The sequence below is a fragment of the Lissotriton vulgaris genome, chromosome 3_1 (assembly GCF_964263255.1).
Source record: "Lissotriton vulgaris chromosome 3_1, aLisVul1.2, whole genome shotgun sequence".
Taxonomy (NCBI): domain Eukaryota; kingdom Metazoa; phylum Chordata; class Amphibia; order Caudata; family Salamandridae; genus Lissotriton; species Lissotriton vulgaris.
In genome coordinates, this window is record NC_141689.1 from 1246024551 (window position 1) to 1246046603 (window position 22053).

The 22053-nt window shown below is 46.0% G+C and overlaps 1 protein-coding gene across 1 annotated transcript in view; it reads left to right on the plus strand.

The window, feature by feature from the left end:
• Positions 1 to 978: 978 nt before the first annotated feature.
• The window catches only part of LOC147727736 (uncharacterized), a 186009-nt gene continuing 164934 nt past the window's right edge, over positions 979 to 22053 (plus strand). The window contains exons 1-3 of the mRNA XM_086961736.1: positions 979 to 1263; positions 1685 to 1811; positions 19407 to 19508. Of these exons, the coding sequence (XP_086817862.1) occupies positions 1222 to 1263; positions 1685 to 1811; positions 19407 to 19508 (271 nt within the window). The 5' untranslated portion in view covers positions 979 to 1221. The remainder of the gene's footprint in view (positions 1264 to 1684; positions 1812 to 19406; positions 19509 to 22053) is intronic.

A 22053-nucleotide genomic window follows, 5' to 3' on the forward strand; every position in this document is an offset into this window, starting at 1 on the left:
GCCTCTTTACCAGGGCCTGGGAGAAATTAATGGGTTTGGCCCCTTGTTTGGACACTGTGATGAGTTGGTCTTGCAGTGCAAGGAGCCACAATGTGATTACGGGAACCAGGGGTGACCCACCTACTCCTCTCATCAGTACAGAGGCATTACTCACCTGTATCCCAGGTGCATGCATGATTACCTCATCCAGTCCTGCAGTCTATAAAACTGCACAGTTTGTTCCCACTAAGATTGAACATAATGGCGCGTTGTGAGGTCATCATTCCTTATGCTTTAAAAGTGAAGTGATTTATTTATATAAGGTTCCCAGTTTTTAATTTTTCCAAAAACACACTGGCAGAAAACCATCGGTTTCCCAGTCTGCATGTATTTATAAGTACGGATAAAAATCAAGTATGAATGTACATTTGTCAGTTGAATAAGTGTGGAAGTATACTCATTTCAGCTTTATTGTTCTACAAATCCAAACGTAAATATGGATAAATACAGATAATGTTAGCAAAACATAAATATGAATGAGAAACAGACTTAAATGGCAAAAATACGTTTACAAAAACAAATGCTCTTTTTATAGATAGTGAAAATGTTTTTAAGAAAGCATCATATTCCCCCCCCCCCCCAAAAAAAAATACCACGAGGATGAGAAGGCCTTCTCCCTCATTCCCAGTCCGACCCCAATAGCATCAAACAATAATGCGGAAGTAAGCATCCTAATCCATCATAAAACTCCTTTCGATTTGACGAGGTCCACTGAGATGTGATTCATTTACTGCGCATGCGTTGAATATTAGACACTAATCCATATAAATAGCGCGTAGCATCACTAAATAACATGCGCAATATTGAAAATACGAATTCACATGAACTTTGCATAGAAAAAAGAAGCTAGAGAAATAAGAAGATTAAAAAAAAGTGAGCTCCACCTCGTGGACATTCGCAAATCTTTCAAAATAGTTTGGACTGAGCATGCGTTAATGAGGAGTGTCTCTTCTGTGAGCATGCTACAGTAATATTGCGGAACGAAATCGGATTGAATTGCCTTGCTCGCCCAGAACTATGATACAAAGTAGTTTGTTATTAAAGAGTGTAGGCGTGCTTAGAAATTGTTTTTTTCCCTTGTTTGACCTGCTCCATGGGAGAGTCTGAACATCGTGTCTCCGAGGGTGCCTCATCAGCTGCAAACCAGTAACTGATCAGACGGTTTTTCATGTAGAGGATTTTATGAAAATCTTCAGAGAAATGTCCCACACGATTTCACATGAGGTGAGTGAATTGGGATGTGTGTGCCTGACGTTTAATTATATATCACTTAATAACATCGCTGTGTAATGTTTGCATCTCTTTGGTGTTTTACTAACCTGTACTGTAACCTCCCCATGCTGGTTTTAAAGCGTTATCTTTTACGATTATGGGTTGAGGCCACTTAATGACAAGGAGAAAGCATAATAGTTTAATAGGTAAGTGTAAATGCTCACAATAATAGATCCTATAAGCATTTTTACACGAAAGTAGCCATGTTGTCCTATTACAGGTGAGTAGTGATTTAACCTTCATGTCACAGGCGAGACGTGATGTCAGAATTAATTTAATGAGAAAATGATGCATCTGCGAATGTATAAGTATTGTAGGCTTTGCATGTGTTTATGAAGTTTCTAAGTGTTTTTATTAAAATTGACTGTTCTAGGTGACGCTTACATTCCAGGATGTTGCTGCTTGTTTCTCTGAAGAGGAGTGGAAACTTTTACACAAATGGCAGAAAGAACTTTACAGGAATGTGATGAAAGAAATTCACCACGCCTTGAACTCGCTGGGTTAAGTTATATTTTGGTTTAGTAATGTGAATTGATGTGCTGTTATTCTGTAGCACTTTACTCTGAGACTTTCAGTACGAGTGCCCTAAAAAATCAGATGTGTCCAGTTACCAAACCCATTGAAATTATGATTTTGGGATTTTCGCATGGAGATTTTGGCTGCTGAAAGCACGTGAAATCTCAGTGTGGAATACCAGGGGAAACAATGCAGCAATCGGCACGAAAACAGCGATTCCTACATATTTTCCTTCCCTACAACACCCAATTCCCGTTATTTATCTACCTGCAGAATTTCCGGAACCGGTAGTAATTAATGGTAGTTCAAGGGCAGGAAAATAACGGACATTGACGGGGTGAGGGCTCAGTGGATACCATTGATAGCTTAATGGAAGCGATTACTTCCATCCTATTTTCTGAAGTGTTTAATTTTAACCTTGATTAAAAACTGAATAATGTAAAGGTTTATTTAAAGACTAATTCCCTGGTACCCAGGTTGAGTACTGTTATGCTTGAGAGCAGGATCTGCAATATCTGTAGGAGTTTTGTGTTTATAAATTTTCCCCAATCTGGCATGAGCCTTACTTTGGTACTGGTAAAATGACTCCCTCCAAATTGAACTGGGCGCAATACATTTTATAGCAAGTTGCATTATGGAATAGAAGCAAATTTCCCAGCACTCACATAGCCTACTCTGGAGGTGCTCTATCCTTTGGTTGTTGTCTTTGCTATCTGCTATCTGTCTTGGGGAATTACTAAGAGATTGGCGGCTGGGCTACTTTGTCACAAGTGTGCCATTTACCATAGCACAAGTACAGTGAAATGAAATGAATGAAATGAAATCGGAGCTTGTATAGCGCATGGCTGCCCGAAAGCGTCCCAGCGCTGAGATTGCAGACAGACAACTGAGGATGGAAGATGAGGAGGAGAAGTGGTTATTGCGGGAAGAGGTGGGTTTTGAGGAGCTTTCGAATTTCATATAGTTGGGTTCAGACCGGATTTGGGTTGGAAGGGAGTTCCAAAGGGTTGCTGCAACCACCGAGAACCGGCGTCCGCCAGTGCGAGCTTTTTTTATTCTATGGACCTTGGCCAGGTTTCCTTGCGCTGAACGTAGGGGTCTGTTTGGAGTGTATGGGTAGAGCATAGATTTCAGCATTGGGGGACCTTGGTTTTGCATGGCTCTGTGCGTGGTGCATAAGGATTTGAATTTGATCCTTTGGCGGATCGGTAGCCACTGCAATGCCTTTAAGGCAGGTTTGGCAGAAACTCTGCGGGGGGTACCAGTGAGAATCCTTGCAGCGGCATTTTGTGTTCGCTGCAGGATGTTGAGCGTAGCTTCAGGGGCAGCCAAAAAGAGGGCATTGCAGTAGTCTAATCTTGAAAGTATTAGACCTTGCATGACCAATTTTTGGGAAGTTTCCGGGAGTAGTGGAAGAATCTTCCTAGTTGATTTTAGTAGACCAACACAGGTGCCGGCTGTTTTTTTTGCCTGTGTGGTCATGGAAAGATTCTGTTCCAGCCAGAAGCCCAGACTTTTAATTTCAGTCTTAGGCTGGGGGATGGGTCCTAGGCATGAAGGCCACATAGCAATGGGGAGGGATGGTGGTTGATGCCCCAGGAGCATGAGCTCGGTCTTAGAGCCATTGAGCTTAAGCCTAGAGTTGGACATCCATGTGTGTATACCTTCAAGGCAGTCATGGAGGTTTTTGATTTTTTTCTTCCTCGAGTGAAAAAGAAACGATCATTTGGGTGTCGTCAGCGTAGGTGACAGCTTTTATCCCAAATGGGGTGACCACATCCTCCAGGGGGGCCATGTATGTATTGAAAAGTATAGGGCTCAATGAAGAGCCCTGGGGGACCCCACACTGGAGGGAAAGGATGTCAGATCGAGTGTTCCCTTCACAGACCTGGAAGGTACGGTTTTCTAGGAAGGATGAGAGCCAACAGAGTGCCTTGCTTCTCACTCCTAGCTCAGATAGTCGCTGGATAAGGATCTTGTGGTCTACCGTATCGAATGCAGCGCTTAGATCCAGGAGGATCAGTAAAACTGATCCCCCTGAATCCAAGATGCATCTAGCCTCCTCTACCACTTTCAGGAGGGCTGTCTCGGTCCCTTGACCTGGCCGGAAACCTGTCTGAGAGGGTCGGAGAAGATTGTTAGATTCGAGGAAGGTTGATAGTTGCTGGTTAACTGCCTTCTCTGCGATCTTGCTCAGGCCCGGCAGGAGAGAGATCGGACGAAGGTTGGAAAGGTCTAATGGGTCATGCCCTGGTTTTTTCTGTAGTGCCTTGACCATGGCATGCTTCCAGCTGGGGGGGACCAATCCTTGGCCTAGCGAGGTATTAATTAGGTTAGTGGCCAGGTGGGCTATAGTAGGTCCAACTTGTTTTAGGATTCGAATAGGTGCAGGGTCGTTGGGGGAGCCACTTTTCAGGTCTGAGAGGGCTTTCAAAAAGTCGTTGTTGGACAGTTGGCTAAAACTGTCAAGGGTTGGTCTGGGGGTGGGGGGTTGGGGGGTGGCAGGGAGATTGATGTTTGTTTTGGGCGGAAGTGACTGCAAGATGTTGGTAATCTTGCTTTGGAAGTAGCCCGCAATTTGGTTGCATCTGGCAACTGTGGGTTGTTGAAAAGAGGGGGGGGGGTGGGTATTTTGCGCAGTTCTTTGATTATTTTGTAAGTCTCTCGGGAAGAACTAGATGCCGCTTTTATTTTTTTGTCAAAGAATGCAGCTTGGGCTGCTTTCCGCGCTGCTTTGTAGGTCCTCATTACAGTTCTGTATTCTTCCTTAATGAGGGGGGTCCCACTTTTTTCTCCATTTCCTCTCACGGATTTTACATATTTTTCGTAAGTTCTTGAGTTCTTGTGAGAACCAAGGCGATTTGAAGGAGTTGTTTTTCTTTTTTAGATCTTGTTTCGGGGCGATTATATCCAGAGTGGAAGTGAGCCAGCTGGTAAAGTTTTCATCTGCTTTTATCGGGTCAGGGAGTGGCAAGGGAGCGGAGCGGATTAGCTCCTGTGTCCATCGCTCAAATGATATTTTGGACCAGATTCTATTGTGTTCTCTCAGAGTTGGTGTGTGGGCCTTATTGACTGGAATTTGCCAGGTAAATGGGAGGAGAAAATGGTCAGTCCAGGGCAGGGGAATCGCAGGTCGGACCTCAGTTTTTGAGAGATTAGTGAAGAGAGGGTCCAGAAGATGACCTTTGATGTGTGTTGTCTCTGAGTTGATTAGATGGAGGTCAAGTGCTTTTAGCTCTGAGGTGAGGTCCCCAGCCGTTTTGTCTGTGTTGTCCTCAAAATGGAAGTTTAGGTCACCTAGCACTATGAGGTTGGGGGACGAGATGCAGGAGGAAATAGTGGACTCTAGCAGTGAGTTAACAAAATTTCCTGCGCTGCCGGGTGGACGATATATCAGAGTACCGGAAAGTGAATTATTAGGGGTTATCTGAAGGGAGAAATGGGTGCTTTCGCAGTCTTCTATTTCTCCTTCTTGAAGCCTACAAACAAAGGAGTTTTTGTAGACGATTGCAAGTCCACCTCCCTTTCCGTCCTTTCTGTTTTGATATTGTATGAGATAGTCCTGGGGGAGCATATTGACGATGTCCGCTTCAGAGTGAGATGTTAGCCAGTTTTCCGTGAGGAATAGAATGTCCAGTTTTGAGTCTTCGATCAGCATTTTGATTTCTATAGCATGTTTAGGGGCTGATCTACAGTTCAGCAGAGCTAGGCTGATACCATTGGAGGATTGGGGGTGGGTGAGCCTGCCGACTCACCATGGGGCTCGAGAGAGGGTTGGGCTCCATGGGAGGGAGCTGTCGTACAGAACTGAAGGAGGTAGTCACGTGAGTGTCTAATCCTGGGACTGTGTGAAACGGGCATAGTGGATGGCCCTGTGCCCGGCCTGGCCCGGACGGGCCCAGACGGGCTTGCCTCTGGCGCGCCTCCGCCGCGCCATCGGCGCGCCCGCCCGCTGCGCGGACGGCGAGGAGGCTCCATTTTATAGTGGATTGGGCCCAAATCGCCCAGCCACTAGAGCGCTGTCCAGGCCCCAATTAAAGATGGCGGCCGTGGATTCCTTGCCTCGAGGGGATTGTTTTGTAAGACCGGTAGCCTCGAATGGACCAGTGCCTTTTTATTCTTAGGTTTAGTCAGAATGGGTTACGAGCGGTCGATTAGGAGAGTTTTTACAGGTAATTTTCTCAAGTAACACAGAACACAAAAATACACAGTAAAAGCGGTGATAAACAATTTAAAAGCGCTAGTGCTGGTATAAAGTGCCGTGCGTTTAAAAGTTTTAAAATAACAATTATTCTGTTATACAGCAGTAAAACCTCCCGGCTTCCGCCTCAGGAGTAAGTAGCAATCGATCTAAAGAAAGGACTAAGGTCGGCTCTTTTATAGTGGATTGGGCCCAATCGCCCAGCCACTAGAGCGCTGTCCAGGCCCCAATTAAAGAATGCGGCCGTGGATTCCTTGCCTCGAGGGGATTGTTTTGTAAGACCGGTAGCCTCGAATGGACCAGTGCCTTTTTATTCTTAGGTTTAGTCAGAATGGGTTACGAGCGGTCGATTAGGAGAGTTTTTACAGGTAATTTTCTCAAGTAACACAGAACACAAAAATACACAGTAAAAGCGGTGATAAACAATTTAAAAGCACTAGTGCTGGTATAAAGTGCAGAGCGTTTAAAAGTTTTAAAATAACAATTATTCTGTTATACAGCAGTAAAACCTCCCGGCTTCCGCCTCAGGAGTAAGTAGCAATCGATCTAAAGAAAGGACTAAGGTCGGCTCTTTTATAGTGGATTGGGCCCAAATCGCCCAGCCACTAGAGCGCTGTCTAGGCCCCAATTAAAGATGGCGGCCGTGGATTCCTTGCCTCGAGGGGATTGTTTTGTAAGACCGGTAGCCTCGAATGGACCAGTGCCTTTTTAGGTCTTGCGACCTATCGATGCGCGCAAGCGCATCGAGCGTAGCGAGAATTCATGTGGCGAAAACATCTTCAAACCAAAGGGCTTTCAGCCCCGGGGTTTTCATGTAGTGCCCGTGTACATGCACGCGCATCGCATGCAAGCCCAGCCCAGTCCTCCCCTCATTCACGCCCACCCACCAGGCTCTCCCGCCCCCATCAGGCTTCTCTCCCAATCCGCCTGCCTCCCGCCTGCCTCCCCTCGCGCATTCACGCCTCCCACCAGGCTTTCCCGCCCCCATCCGGCGTTCACGCCTCCCACCAGGCTTTCCCGCCCCCATCCGGCTTCCCTCGTAATCTGCCTGCCTCCCCTCGCTCGCATTCCCGCACCAGGCTCTCCCGAAACATTACTTTTTTCACTGCTGGCCGGCCCATCTAGTTTTGCACGGCTTTCGTTTTCCGCTTGTCTGTTTAATTTTTACTTTTTACATTGGTACCTTCCTGTGTGCTCACCTCCCCTCTCTCGCATTCACGCCCACCCACCAGGCTCTCCCGCCCCCATCAGGCTTCCCTCCCAATCCGCCTGCCTCCTCTCGCTCGCATTCCCGACCCAGGCTCTCCCGGCGGCTTTCGTTTTCCGCTTGATTGCCTTCCCTGCTGCTGCTCGCATCGCACTCTCTCCTCCCCCCTCAGGCTCCCCCACCAGGCTCTCCCGCCCCCATCCGGCTTCCCTCGTAATCTGCCTGCCTCCCCTCGCTCGCATTCCCGACCCAGGCTCTCCCCGCGGCTTTCGTTTTCCGCTTGTTTCTCTTTATTTTCTCTCCTGGCCTTGTAAATATGCCCCCTCCCCATGCACTAAATCGCACTACAAAGTAATCCCACAGAATGTTCCACAACAGAGAATGCACTTGCATAACATGTTACATAATTAGCTTTCCTAGGCAGCTGAATCCAACCAGCTCTGCAACATGATTTGATTCTGCACCCCGCAGGAACGCACTGCTCCAGCTCATGACGTAGAAAGTCACACATGCATCTATCACCTCCTTTGCAGGGCAAAAACCCTGAACCCCCCTCTCCCCCTGTAGCCTATGAAACAACACTTACTAATCCATTCCACGCCTTCCTTCTATGCACCTGGTGCAGTGGCACCGGGCCCCACACAAATCCACTCAAACAAAATCACTGCTGTATTTAACCCATACCCTTAGGCCTTTCCCACCCCAAGTCTTTGCCCCACATTTCCAAGGGTGCAGGTACCACTGGTAGAAGAGGTACAATGGCTCCGCAACACTCTCTGCCCATTTGACCCCCACCTGCATATGAGGTGCTATTTACCCCATTAATACTTATTAACAACCAAAAAACATCTGTCTCCCGTTTACACTTCCAAGCTTTAAAATTTCCATTCATGTTCTTTTAATGTGGACGTTTCCCAGCATGATGCTCCCTCTTTCTTTCCCTTTCTTTCGATCCCTTTTCCCTGCATGATGCTTCTCCCTCGATCTCTCTCCAACACGCTCTCTCTCTATCTCCAATCTCTTTCTTTATCTGTGATCTATTTCCCTCTCAAGTCTTTCTTTCCCCTCCTGCCTGCCTCGCTCTCTGGGACAAAGGTACACTGAAACCTATTATCGCCCAGATTCTCAACCACGTCAGTCCTGCTAGGCCTGCATAGTGTTCCGCAGAGGATCAACACAGGACAGAAAGGAGCGAAGTGCCTGTTGAAGCTGGAAGCTGCGGGAATACTTGTTTCCGTGTTGCACTGCACGTCATTCCTTTGTGCTCCTGCCCTCTGTAGAATTCCCCAGCCCCTCGGCTTGGCGCGTCATCCCCGCCCACCCCCTCTGCTCACTCCCCGCCAGCAGGGCCTTCACACATCCCTGTCGGCTGACTCACTTGGATGTTGGGATGTCCTACAGTGCAATCCAGCCGGCGTTATCTTTCCTCCTGACGGCCTGTCCGTAAACCTCCCACACACATCCTGCCGGTAGCCGGCAGGTGTGCTGAGAGGGCGTGCCCGGGCTCCGCCTTCGAAAGGTCCTGCCATGTGAACAAGGGACGAAAAATACAACTCTGTGCTGAAAAATAATTAAGAGCCTCGAGCAATGTGTCGGGAATTTATTAGCAAGCAGCAGCAAACAAGGAAATAGACCTTATTTTTTATTATATGGCCTGGCGTTAGCCCAGTCCTTTTGATTTTATTAAAATGTGAAGCATTCTTATAGGAGCATTCCGCTAGACATCTCGCTCGCACATCAAAGGCTGCTCACTCAAACACCATATGCCTGCTCCCCACCCCCGCCCCCCACCAGACTTCATTGGAATGTGCCAAAGCCATCTGTTGCTTCCCCCAGCAGGCTCGGCCTCACTTACTTCTCCTCCCCCCTAATTAACATCCCTCACGGCCTAGTAATTACCTCTTTTCATGCTCTACATTGGCCAATGCTTGTTTTCTTTCGTAGAGCCACTTAAAAAGTGCGTCATTTTTTCATCTGCGCAGCCGAACCCATGACCTACAAGTGACCCATCTCAGCATCGGGTTCTTGGCTCAGTAAATCACGATAAAACTTCAGAGCTACTTCCGACCGCAGATTAGTTTTTATGAGGGCTCAAAAAAGAAACGGCACATGCAAGCAGAGAAGGAAGTCATCAGCGCCACTCCTAACAGCTCCTAATGTACGCTCAAGTGGCCGCAATTTGTAGAGCTGTGCGTTATTTATCCAGTTCTAAATACTTCCAACCTGAGCTGCTATAAAAAAAAAATGCACACAATTAAAACATTAATAAATGTGAATAGTACGGGGGTGGCTTATAAGGAAGGCATGGCGGAATTGCCAAAACTGCAACAAGCTGACAATGTGTTGATAATTTCAATACCCAGATTGGTCAACGAGCTAAAGTTAAACGCTGCTACTGACCAACATGCGTTCTGCAGTTAGAATTCTGAATTCAAGTAATGTCAGCTGGGCGGTTCATCCTTCCGATGTAAATATAAAGTAATAGCAAACGCAACGCCACTCAACTACGCAACGCCACTCAACTACGCAATGCCACTCAACTACGCAACGCCACTCAACTACGCAACGCCACTCAACTACGCAACGCCACTCAACTACGCAACGCCACTCACACATGCAACGCCACTCACACATGCAACGCCACTCACACATGCAACGCCACTCACACATGCAACGCCACTCACACATGCAACGCCACTCACACATGCAACGCCACTCACACATGCAACGCCACTCACACATGCAACGCCACTCAACTACGCAACGCCACTCAACTACGCACACATGCAACGCCACTGCCACATGCAACGCCACTCACACTGCCAACCACACTCACACAGCCAACGCCACTCACACAGGCAACACAAATCACACAGGCAACACCTCTCACACAGGCAACACCTCTCACACAGGCAACGCCACTCACACAGGCAACCCCACTCACACAGGCAACCCCACTCACACACGCAACCCCACTCACACACGCAACGCCACACACACACGCAACGCCACTCACACACGCAACGCCACTCACACACGAAAAACACTCACGTTGCCAATAGATCTCGCAGTACGACAGGTGGAACTATTACAATGGCAAATAACAATGCCTTTCACTGTTGTTATCATTTTGAATACATAAAGGGCTTTGTCATTTACACAACCAATAGCTCAAACTTTCCTACTGCGAGACCTATTGGCAACGCCAGTGCTTGTTATTCTTAGGTTTAGTCAGAATGGGTTACGAGCGGTCGATTAGGAGAGTTTTTATAGGTAATTTTCTCAAGTAACACAGAACACAAAAATACACAGTAAAAGCGGTGATAAACAATTTAAAAGCGCTAGTGCTGGTATAAAGTGCAGTGCGTTTAAAGTTTTAAAATAACAATTATTCTGTTATACAGCAGTAAAACCTCCCAACTTCCGCCTCAGGAGTAAGTAGCAATCGATCTAAAGAAAGGACTAAGGTCGGCTCTTTTATAGTGGATTGGGCCCAAATCGCCCAGCCACTAGAGCGCTGTCCAGGCCCCAATTAAAGATGGCGGCCGTGGATTCCTTGCCTCGAGGGGATTGTTTTGTAAGACACAGTGTAGACTGTGGCATGTTTAAAACGGGAACACTGATCTGTCATGCTTTGATGGAGGACCACATCCGCCAAACTCTAAATAACTCTTTCTACATGTTGTTTTATCTAGTCTCTAGTCCTTTAATTGTAATACTATGGTTTTCACCAAGAAGGTTGATGGTGAAAATGTCCATATCAGGCAGTGCCCCGCATGTAGTATGAAAAATGTGATTTAGACCTCTAAGGCATTTTCTAAATTATGTAAAGTTGCCAAATCCCTACCCAGAACAATTGTTGGTATGTGTGGGTCTGATGGATTAACAAACATGTGCGTTCTAGTAATGGCTAAGGAGACTTGGAGAAGAGGCTGAGGAAGGAGAGTGGGTGGGAGCTTTATGGCTTCGTATCATGGTTGGCTTAAATGAACTCCGTATAGCGGGCTGACAACCATGAAAGAATATTAGAGGAACAGAACCTTTCACAGAATCAAAACGAAAGTGCAAGGAATACGCCTCCAATAGAAAAAAAAGGTGTCTGACGGAGACACTATTGTATGCTCTTGGCCAGTTACCTGCTGTGATATTTACTTTGAATGTTTTAGAGCATACAATTTGGAATCCCTGTTGGATAACTTGAAGCAGTTCAGGAGATTAGGATCATGTCATACACTGGAAAGTGGCAACCAAGTAGAGCGAGTGGTTGTTGTGTAAAGTGACATCGTATTATGGTGAAGTAATGTGAGAGTTCAACATATTGCTCTTTTACCAAAAGGCCTTGCTGCTTATATACCTTTGTCCTATACATTCATTTGGCCTTCATTTATCTTGGCACTGCATATAGTTTAGTGTGAATTATTTGAACATATGGGGGACTATTACGTGTTTACCACATATACCTAGAAGAAAGACTGGCATCACTTGCCTTATATGCTAAAAAGAGGCTACAACCTTATCAATTAGCATCTACCAGTGCAAAACAAATTGCTGCTTTCCCTCCCTATGCTAATTGGAGATAGCTTTGATCACTGTTTGGTAGGATTCTGAGGTGAGAAATTAAAATGCTTTGGAGGCACTTTTTGGGAGTACTCTTATGTTTTGATGTGGCAGATCTCACACAAAATAAAAGCAAAGATTATTGTTCATCCACAGGAGACCCTCATCACCATGAATGAACAATAGCCATTTCTTATTTTATAGGAGAAATGTTACTTTAAAATAAGAGTATTTTGGAAACATACCTCCGCACAATAGACATTGGACAACTTTTTTGTTCAGGAAAGGTACCCATTTTCTTCTTACTTTTCTATATTGACTCAGACCAGTCAAGGCACCATCCCCTTCTCAATGACCCTAATTTGGATCCCTTGATCGGGACTGGTTTTAAAACGTGCGTACGTGTGAGAATTATGGAAGTAGATCTTTTAACTATTGAATGCATTTCATTCCATAACCAAATCTTTAGACTATTAGATACATTGTTTTCTTTCAATCCAATAAAGGCCCAGGAGGATGGATCTCTGCCTGATTTACAAGACCATAGTTAACATCTTTGTCTTTACATTCATTCTTTTTAGATTCACAGGGACCAATTGACAAAGAAGTAGTAAACCTGCACATGTAAAAGTACACCTTTGTACAGGTGCAGATTTGCTATTTTTTGAAATTTAATACATTCACAGGGGTACGCCTGGAATGCTGCATTATGTTTCCAAAAAAGGGGGTGGTGATGAACAGAGTGTCTGAATTAAGCAGACCACTCTTACCCAGTCCAAAGATCAGGGCTTGATCCATCACGTTTTTCAGCTCACTGCACCATCCCAGCTCAGAACTTGGCTATATGCAAATTAGTCTGACCCTGGCCCAGTGCATCATGGGAACAGGGCAGACCAAACTACCAAGCCAATTCTTATACTGGGCAGGAAACAAGCTACCGGGGACCGGTTTCTGGCATTTCAGCCGTCTTCGGCCCGGCTTGCTTGAATCCTGATGGTGCAATGAGCTAGGGACTCACATCTGAGTATACCCTTCCACGCTTATGGTGGACAAAAATGATTCAGAAAAGGGGGTGGTGATGAACAGAGTGTCTGAATTAAGCAGACCACTCTTACCCAGTCCAAAGATCAGGGCTTGATCCATCACCGTTTTTCAGCTCACTGCACCATCCCAGCTCAGAACTTGGCAGTATGCAAATTAGTCTGACCCTGGCCCAGTGCATCATGGGAACAGGGCAGACCAAACTACCAAGCCAATTCTTATACTGGGAAGGAAACAAGCTACCGGGGACCGGTTTCTGGCATTTCAGCCGTCTTCGGCCCGGCTTGCTTGAATCCTGATGGTGCAATGAGCTAGGGACTCACATCTGAGTGGTGCAGTGAGATAAATAATGGTGATGGATCAAGCCCTGATCTTTGGACTGGGTAAGAGTGGTCTGCTTAATTCAGACACTCTGTTCATCAACACCCCCTTTTCTGAATCGTTTTTGGCCACTATAGGTGTGGCAGGGTATACTCAGACATGAGTCCCTTTCTCACTGCACCATCAGGATTCAAGCAAGCCGGGCCGACGACGGCTGAAATGCCAGAAACCGGTCCCCAGTAGCTTGTCTCCTTTCTGGTGAAGAATTGGCTTGGTAGTTTAGTCTGCCCTGTTCCCATGATGCACTGGGCCAGGGACAGACTGATTTGCATATAGCCAGGATCTGAACTGGGATGGTGCAGTGAGGTAAATAACGGTGATGGATCAAGCCCTGATCTTTGGACTGGGTGAGAGTGGTCTGCTTAATTCAGACACTCTGTTCATCACCACCCCCTTTTCTGAAGCATTATGTTTCCAGGCACAATACTCCGTGTCATGTGACTCTTCCCGGGAACTACTATTTTCTCTGTGTCTAAATTTACATTTCGTACAATTCTGCTCATGGGGGTGGGCGTTCGGAGCCCCTCCTGGACCTACATTGGATTAAAAGAAAACAAACAATGTATAAAATAGTCCAAAGTTCTGGTTATAGGATGAAATGCCCCAAATTTAGGGTTATAAAGAAGTAGGTGGGGTCTTGCTGGTCTGAGTCCATGTAGAAAAGTAGGAAGAAAATCGGTCCCTTTCCTGAATAAAAAAGTCGCCCATGTCTATGTGTATTTTTCCATTGAATAAATGGGGTCAACCCAACAGAAGTCAAAGGACATGGGTATTAATTGGTACAGAAAAACAGAGTGGTCCTAGATATAACTTAGTCACTATCAATAGATGAATTACTTTCATATGCCCGGGCCATATGAACCTGTACGAAACGAGCGTGGTTTCCAACGTCGGGTCGTCTGCTCCACGGAATCCGCATTAGGACGTAGAATCCTTGCTAAGCAGAACTTCGACCTGATTAACTCTAAAGGCATTCTGTTACAAAGTTTTCGGAGCTGGACGTTGTTTCACCTTCTGGTTATTGATCGGCAAGTGATTCAAATTTATTTCCCTGCGTGGTACTTCTTTAATAAGTACACATATTGGTACTGAGACACCCTTTGAGAAATCTAATTGGAAGATTTTGGCACACCACTGACGGGTCGCCTGATTCACTGCTGGGACGCAATCTCCCTTACAACCTAGGTACCCCCTTCCCTCCTCTCCTGAAGAAGACCCGTAGCAGAGGTGTTAATCCTCCCTCTTTTGCGCCAGGGTCGAAACGTCAACGGTTTTCCTCCCCCCCCCCCCCCCCCCACACCCCTTTGAGGGACCTGTACCTTCGTCCCCCTCTCCCCAGTTTTACATTGATAGTCTGCACGGATGCAGTGATACCGAGTCAGACATTTGGAATAATTTTACAAAATTGTTGTTGGGCAGGCCTCTTATGTTATTCGGTTAGAAGAATTGGATTTTAGCTGAATACAAATCATTGAATATTGCTTCGGAACTTTTGCTTAACTTTTCCTTTCTTCACATGAGCACTTACTTTTGCACCTTTTTACTGTCCTTGGCAGGTTTCTATATTCTCTAATTTTTCTACAAATTTATATATAATGTAAATAAATTGTTTAAATTGAATGGCCTAAACGAATTCCTTTTTTTTTCCAAAACACATTTTATCAGTCTACACCAATATATAAATGCAAAGCCCCGATCACCGGGTTCTGTTGCACACAGCAATGAAACTAGTATAATAGTGTCAGACATTTTCATACAATAAGCACCCCTGCACCCCCCCAGGTTGCGCTGCTACCACATACCAGTTGACTGAGAACAATAAAAGAAACAATGATTACATGCTAGAACCATCAGAGCACTACCACCGTGCTCCCAACACTCCAGAGTGATTAAAATGTCAGAGTGGACTAATTTCCCGGGGGGGGGGCGTCAAGGTCCAGCCCCCTGTAGTCTGCCCACCTTTTCCAAATCTGAAAGTGCTTACGGGGACAACCCCTGGCTAGGAAGATAGGTTGCTCCAGCCCCATGCAGAAGTCCATGCCGTTCCGCCATGCAGCCAGAGGCGCCTTCCAAGCTCTAGCTATGTTACGTTTGGCCAAGGTCAAACCAAGTAACAATAAGTGACATTTGTAACGATTGCCCCCCACCCCCTCCATAACATGCAACAAAGCCAGTTTCAGTTCTCTAGACAGTTCCCACGCCAGCACTTCTGTTAGACATCGAAAGACCCCGGTCCAGAACCTATGCAGCGCCAGGCAGTCCCATGTTGTGTGCAGAAGTGTGCCTACCTCAGAGCCACATCGCAGGCATTCAGGGGACCCTATCATACCCGCCTTCCACAGGCACTCCCTGGTGAAGTATGTGCTGTGGAGGTATTTAAGTTGTACAAGTATCAGACGTGTGGAAATCGCCGCCCCCCTAGGACTCGCCAGGGCCTCCATCCAGTCTTCCTCCAGTCTTCCTCCTCTAATTCCCCAACATCCCCCACCCACGCCTCTCTCAACCTCTGTAGGTCCGGGGAGCAGTGTCGCACTAGGGACTGGTATATACGGGACAGTTTCTTATCTGGCAATTCCCCCATGAACAGCTGGGCTTCAAGTGGGCTAAAGTCTGGAAGGGTGTCTATGTCAGTCAGGTATGGTGTCAGTGCATGTCGAAGTTGGAGGAAGCAAAAGAATTGAGAGCGGGGCATCCCAAAGTCAATTTGCAGGTCTTGGAACGATTTCAAGGTATCGCCGGACATCACATCTCCCAAAGAGGAGATTCCTATGGCGTCCCACTCGCCGAAACCCCTGAGGGTCTACAGTTGGGGCAAGTGACCATTGTGCCAGAGAGGGGTCTCCCGAGTGAGGACGCTCCACCATCCCAACCGGCGCAGCGCCTGCCGCCAGGCCGAAAAGACCACCTGCATGGCGGATGAAAGATTCCGCCGAAGCGGTGCCGAGTATAGAAGGGCATGGATGGACGACGAGCCCATCAGGTGGCGCTCAACAGCATATGCTGGATCCCCCCTGGTCCCGTACCACCAATCATTGAGGACCAAAAGATGCACGGCTTGATAGTACGAAAGTATGTCAGAGGTAGCGAGGCCCCCCACGTAGGTGGACCAAAAGCATGTCCGCAGCGCAACCCTGATGGTCCCACCCTCCCACAGGAACCCGCCCAGTGTCGAATTAACTTGCTGAAACCAGTGAGGCGGAACGGGGTAGGGATGATTCTGTAATTGATATACAAGTCGTGGGAGAGCCACCATTTTAAATATGTCCAACCTCCCAAAGATGGACAGTGGCATGCAGCCCCACGCCTTCATTTCCTCCCGCGTGTGATCCCACAGCGACGCAAGGTTACGAGCGCCGGAGACACTTGCATCCTCGGACAGAAAGACTCCTAGGTACTTCATTCCTCCAGGGACCTACTGTAAGCCCGCTGCCCAGTCCCTGGCTGGTCGCCCGCCGCCCAGCACCCACAATGTGCATTTACCCGGGTTCACATAGAGGCCGGAGGACTCCCCAAAGAGCTGCAATATACGCAACAGCCGTGGCCCCGACCGATCAAGATCTGTAAGGAAGAACAGTAGAGCTATCTTGTCCGTAAGGCTCGGGGACCAGCAAAAGCCCTTGAGCTGGGCGTCTATGCGCACCCACGCGGCCAAAGGCTCCATGGCGAGCGCGAACAGGTATGGGGAGAGGGGACACCCCTGTCGCGTACCCCTCTGAACCGCAAAGGGCCGGGACACAGCCCCCCCGACTCGCACGGAGGCCGTGAAGCCGGTGTACAACAGCTGCACGTAGGCCAAAAAGCAAAGACCTATGTTAAGGTGGCGTAGCAGGGCAAACGGGTAGGTCCAATTTAGGGAATCGAAAGCACAATCCATGTCTGCCAGGAACAAGGCAGCCCGCTCATCTAGGTTTTTCTAAACCGAGACCGCCACCTGGGCACGCCTGATATTGTGCCAGGTGGCCCTCCGGGGCATAAAGCCCGCATGGTCAGGATGAACCAGGTCCGTAATATGTGGCTTAAGCCTATTGGCTAGGGCCTTGGCCATGACCTTGGCTTTGGTATTGATCAGTGATATCGGGTGGTAGGACGCCTGGCTCTCCGGAGGCTGTCCCGGCTTCAGGAAGACCACCACCTCAGGGTGCCTCCAGTCGGCGGGAGCACCCCACTGTTCCGCACTTCCTCGATTACTGGGCGCAGTCGTGGGCCCAGCTGCATATGGAACCATTTAAAAAATTCGCTGGGGAACCCGTTGGGGCCCGGTGCCTTACGCGGGTTGAGCTCGCCTAGGGCAGAGTCCAGCTCCTCATCCGTGAAGGGCTTATCCAACAGATCTCGAACCTCATCCGAAACCGACCGTGGGGGGAGGTCATCAATGAACCGCTGAACAGTCTCCGCCGGTAGGCACTCTAGGGGCGCGTACAGTCCCTCAAAATATGTTGCGAAGCTCTCTGCGATATCCAACGGTTCATAGATCGGAGAGTCCACCTTGTCCAACAGCTGGGGCAGCGGCTGGGCATGGAGAGTGCCCTGACACAAGCGATGTAGCATCTTACAGGACTTGTCCCCCCATTGGTACACTCGACTACGAGTGGCAAGCCAGGCCTGCCTCGCCTCCTCGAGTAAGACCGCCCTGTATTGCTGCTGGGCTAGGACCAGTCGCCGCCCTATCAATCTACCACTCTCCTCCCTACTCCTGCGCTCCAGCGCCTACAGCTCCACCGCCCGCCGCACCAGATCCCGCCGCCTCTCCGCCTGAGCCGCCACGCACTAGGATATGTCTACCCCTCGTAGGGTAGGTTTGAGGGCCTCCCAAAGGGTCGGCTGGGACTCCACTGAGTTATGATTGGTAGTCAGGTAGCTGTCCATTTCCCTAGACATATGTTCTCTATAGGGGGCCTGTAATAGCTGCCCTCCAGACATGCGCCAACGGAACGGAAGCCCAGACGGGCCTAATCTAAGAATGAGGGCCACCGGCGAGTGATCTGACAGAGCCCTCGGCAGGATATCAGAGGCCACAATCCTTTGTGCCAGACCCCTAGGAACAAACAAGTAATCTAGTCTAGAGAACGATCCATGCACAGAGGAGGAATATGTATACTCTCGGCTCGCGCCGTGCCCGAACCTCCAGACATCTGTCCAGTCCAATCCCGTGGCAAGGGCCCGAAGCTTGGTGGGGGGGTCCCTCCAAACTAATTCCTTTGAGAGAAAAAAATTTCTGGGTACTGAAGAATTGTATATGCATTGGGCTGTTGTGTCTTTTTGTCCTTTTCTTTTTCTCCATGCAGGATTCATTCCTATAACAAAGGTGACTGAACAAAAGTAATTCATCTATTGATCGTGACTAAGTTATGTCTAGGACCACCCTATGTGTATTTTTCAGCAGGAGAAATGTTTTTTCCTGTGAAGAAAGCTCTTCCCCTATTCACATACCAAATTTTGTGATGACCCGTTCCCCTTCCAGATCTGGGCCGGAGCAAATCTCTGGCCATTTCCAGGGTGGGAACGAGTCTAATTTCAGTTTGAGAATTTTCACAAACCTTGAAGGCTAATCACATCTCCTCATGCCCATCTCTTGTGAGAGATTTACTAATGTGAATTCCTCCACAGTAGGAGTGAAAAATCCGCAGCGGTAAATACATTTATGCCTGTCAGGAATTATTTTCTGAATTCCTGACAGGTGTAAGTAAATGCAGGCATTCATGTAACTAATCCCTGTATGATGTGGGTCCACTAAATATAAATATGTTATATCAATAACTTTAATATCTAGAGTGGATCATATTGCCTGAACCCATGTGGAATACTGCCAATTTAGTCTGCCATTTTAGTATGCATAATGTTGATCCTGTTATGTCTGTATACTGTTAATTTCTAGTTCTATGCATACCATGTATAGATCACTTGGGGCTTTGGCGCATTGAGCTCTTTGCATACAGCTAAATCGAGTGTCATAGAACTTTACATAAGGACATGAAGACATACTACTCTGTACTTTAAGATCAGTCACATAAGTAATTAAATTTTTAATACATCAAACACAGCCAAACTGTATCGCTACTTTTATTACAACCTTTTGTGAAGTTCAGTTCAGCAATACTGTTTGTTTCTGCTTGATAAAACATGTGGTGTTTGTGTTTATTAGAAAAAAAGGTTTTACGCTAATTCTAATTTTGTCATTAATTTTAATAACAGGTACTGTTATTGCCACGTCAGTCTTTTCATTAGGCTCTAAAGAAAATGAAGAGATGTGCATCCCGGCCAATCAGAGCTCAGAGAGTAAAAATTCTAGCCTAAGTAAGTAAGAAATATATGTCTTTACCTGGGTTTTAACTGTGAATTAGTCATATCTTATCCACAACCACCATTCACAAATACTATGTTGCATAGTGGCTTAGTGGCTGACACAGGTTGACTCGTAGGCTAGACCACCCTGAAAAGCGTTTCTGTTTCACCCCCATATAGCACAAGCGAGAAAGGACATCCTACCCTCTTCTGGGTGCTTTGTTCTTGGCTCCTCCCCAGGAGTTTTTTTAGTGGACTCATTACATTATTTTACAACAAACTGTTTCAGATATATTATTTTTCTCAGTACCAGGAAGCATTAATAATCTTCAGGAGTAAACCATGCATCCAAAATTGTGTGACAATCGCTGGTATGCTTTTTAAGCCTGGATTGGCTGAGGTTCACCCATACCACACAGCCCTGAAAGTGGCTCCTGCCCCCCCCCCCAAACCATTGACTTTATTTCCTTGATTCTGTATGGGCAGTCTGGTTGTGAGACTCTGATAGTAAAGTATGATCACTGGTATACACAACCTTTGGAGCAATAGCATAGAGAAGATTATAAGGATGTCTTTAATCATCCTTTAAAACAAAAGAGACACCAGGAAATTATTTTTTTGTCTTTTCGGTCAGGTAATTGATTGCTGTTAAAGGTGTTATGATGTGACTTTGCATTTAGAATGAGACAAGACATTCTTCATATAAATTAAATTAATTTTAAATACATATTTATGTTCATATCTAACAATAGATTAAGAGGGAGCAAGTCCCTTTCAGGATTTAAGATGAGTTATTTTTTTGCATGATCACATTTAGCATCAAAATGGCTGGCCTTGGGCGCAAAATAGGCAAGTGTAAACAAAGTTGAAGATACCAGAAGATGGTGTCTAAAGAAAATGAGGTCCAGTCATCTTTGAGGAACAATTAGATGGTATATCACAAAGCCAAATTATTAACATTATCTAGAGAAACAAGGCAAATGACATAGGCTGGGTGTTAGGAGTAATACATCTTGCCAGATAAACTGAGCGATTTTCAAATGCAGTTCTTACAGCACAGTGCAAAAGATTTATTAAATTCAATTTAAATTAGAGCTATGGCTCAAAAATATGTTGGCTTTCAGAAGACAAACAATTAATCAAATTCTGAACTGTGGGAAGAGTGTGCTTGAGCTAGTAGCGTTCTTACTAGTTTCAATAACAGTAGCCTACTACACAGGCACATGTTTGCATGAGTTCACGTCACATTCTAACAGACCCCCCCCCTTTTCTATCCTAAACTACCTAAATTAGTTCTTGACAGTTTCTAGTACATTTATTCTGAATACGTTTTCCTATATTCTTGTTTTAAATTATGATCTGCACCTGTTTGTGATTTGTGATGAAGAGAGTGACATATTGTTGGCCATTGAAAGCTATAGCATAGAGAAGATTATAAGGATGTCTTTCATCATCCTGTAAAACAAAAGAGACACCAGGAAATTATTTTTGTCTTTTCGGTCAGGTAATTGATTGCTGTTAAAGGTGTTATGATGTGAATTTGCATTTAGAATGAGACAAGACATTCTTCATATAGATTAAATTGATTTAGGTTCATATCTAACAATAGATTAAGAGGGAGAAAGTCCCTTTCAGGATTTAAGATGAGTTATTTTTATGCATGATCACATTTGGCATCAAAATGGCTGGCCTTGGGCGCAAAATAGGCAAGTAAAAACAAAGTTGAAGATACCAGAAGATGGTGTCTAAAGAAAATGAGGTCCAGTCATCTTTGAGGAACAATTAGATGGTATATCACTAAGCCAAATTATTAACATTATCTAGAGAAACAAGGCAAATGACATAGGCTGGATGTTAGGAGTAATAAATCTTGCCAGATAAACTGAGCGATTTTCAAATGCAGTTCTTACAGCACAGTGCAAAAGATTTATTAAATTCAATTTAAATTAGAGCTATGACTCAAAAATATGTTGGCTTTCAGAAGACAAACAATTAATCAAATACTGAACTGTGGGAAGAGTGTGCTTGAGCTGGTAGCGTTCTTACTAGTTTCAATAACAGTAGCCTACTACACAGGCACATGTTTGCATGAGTTCACGTCACATCCTAACAGACCCCCCCCTTTTCTATCCTAAACTACCTAAATTAGTTCTTGACAGTTTCTAGTACATTTATTCTGAATACGCTTTCCTATGTTCTTGTTTTATATGATGATCTGCACCTGTTTGTGATTTGTGATGAAGAGAGTGACATCTTGTTGGCCATTGAAAAGACCTAGATTTGTTGTATCAATGTCCTTCAATATAAACGAGTAGCTAGGTGATAAAAGGAAGTTTGCTTTCTAATTTTATGCGGAAAAGATGACTGTAAGAATATTTTCTTTTACTGGTGTCCACATTCTGAATTGTGAACATCAATTATCTAAATCCTGCTCTGTAGGAATAGAGAGCATGTGATTTTTGCTTGATCGTTATTGTACCCTTCTCTCTTTTATTAGGTGACATTACCCTAGAAATATATGTATTCTTTTTGTCTGGGCTTTCACTGAATAACACGT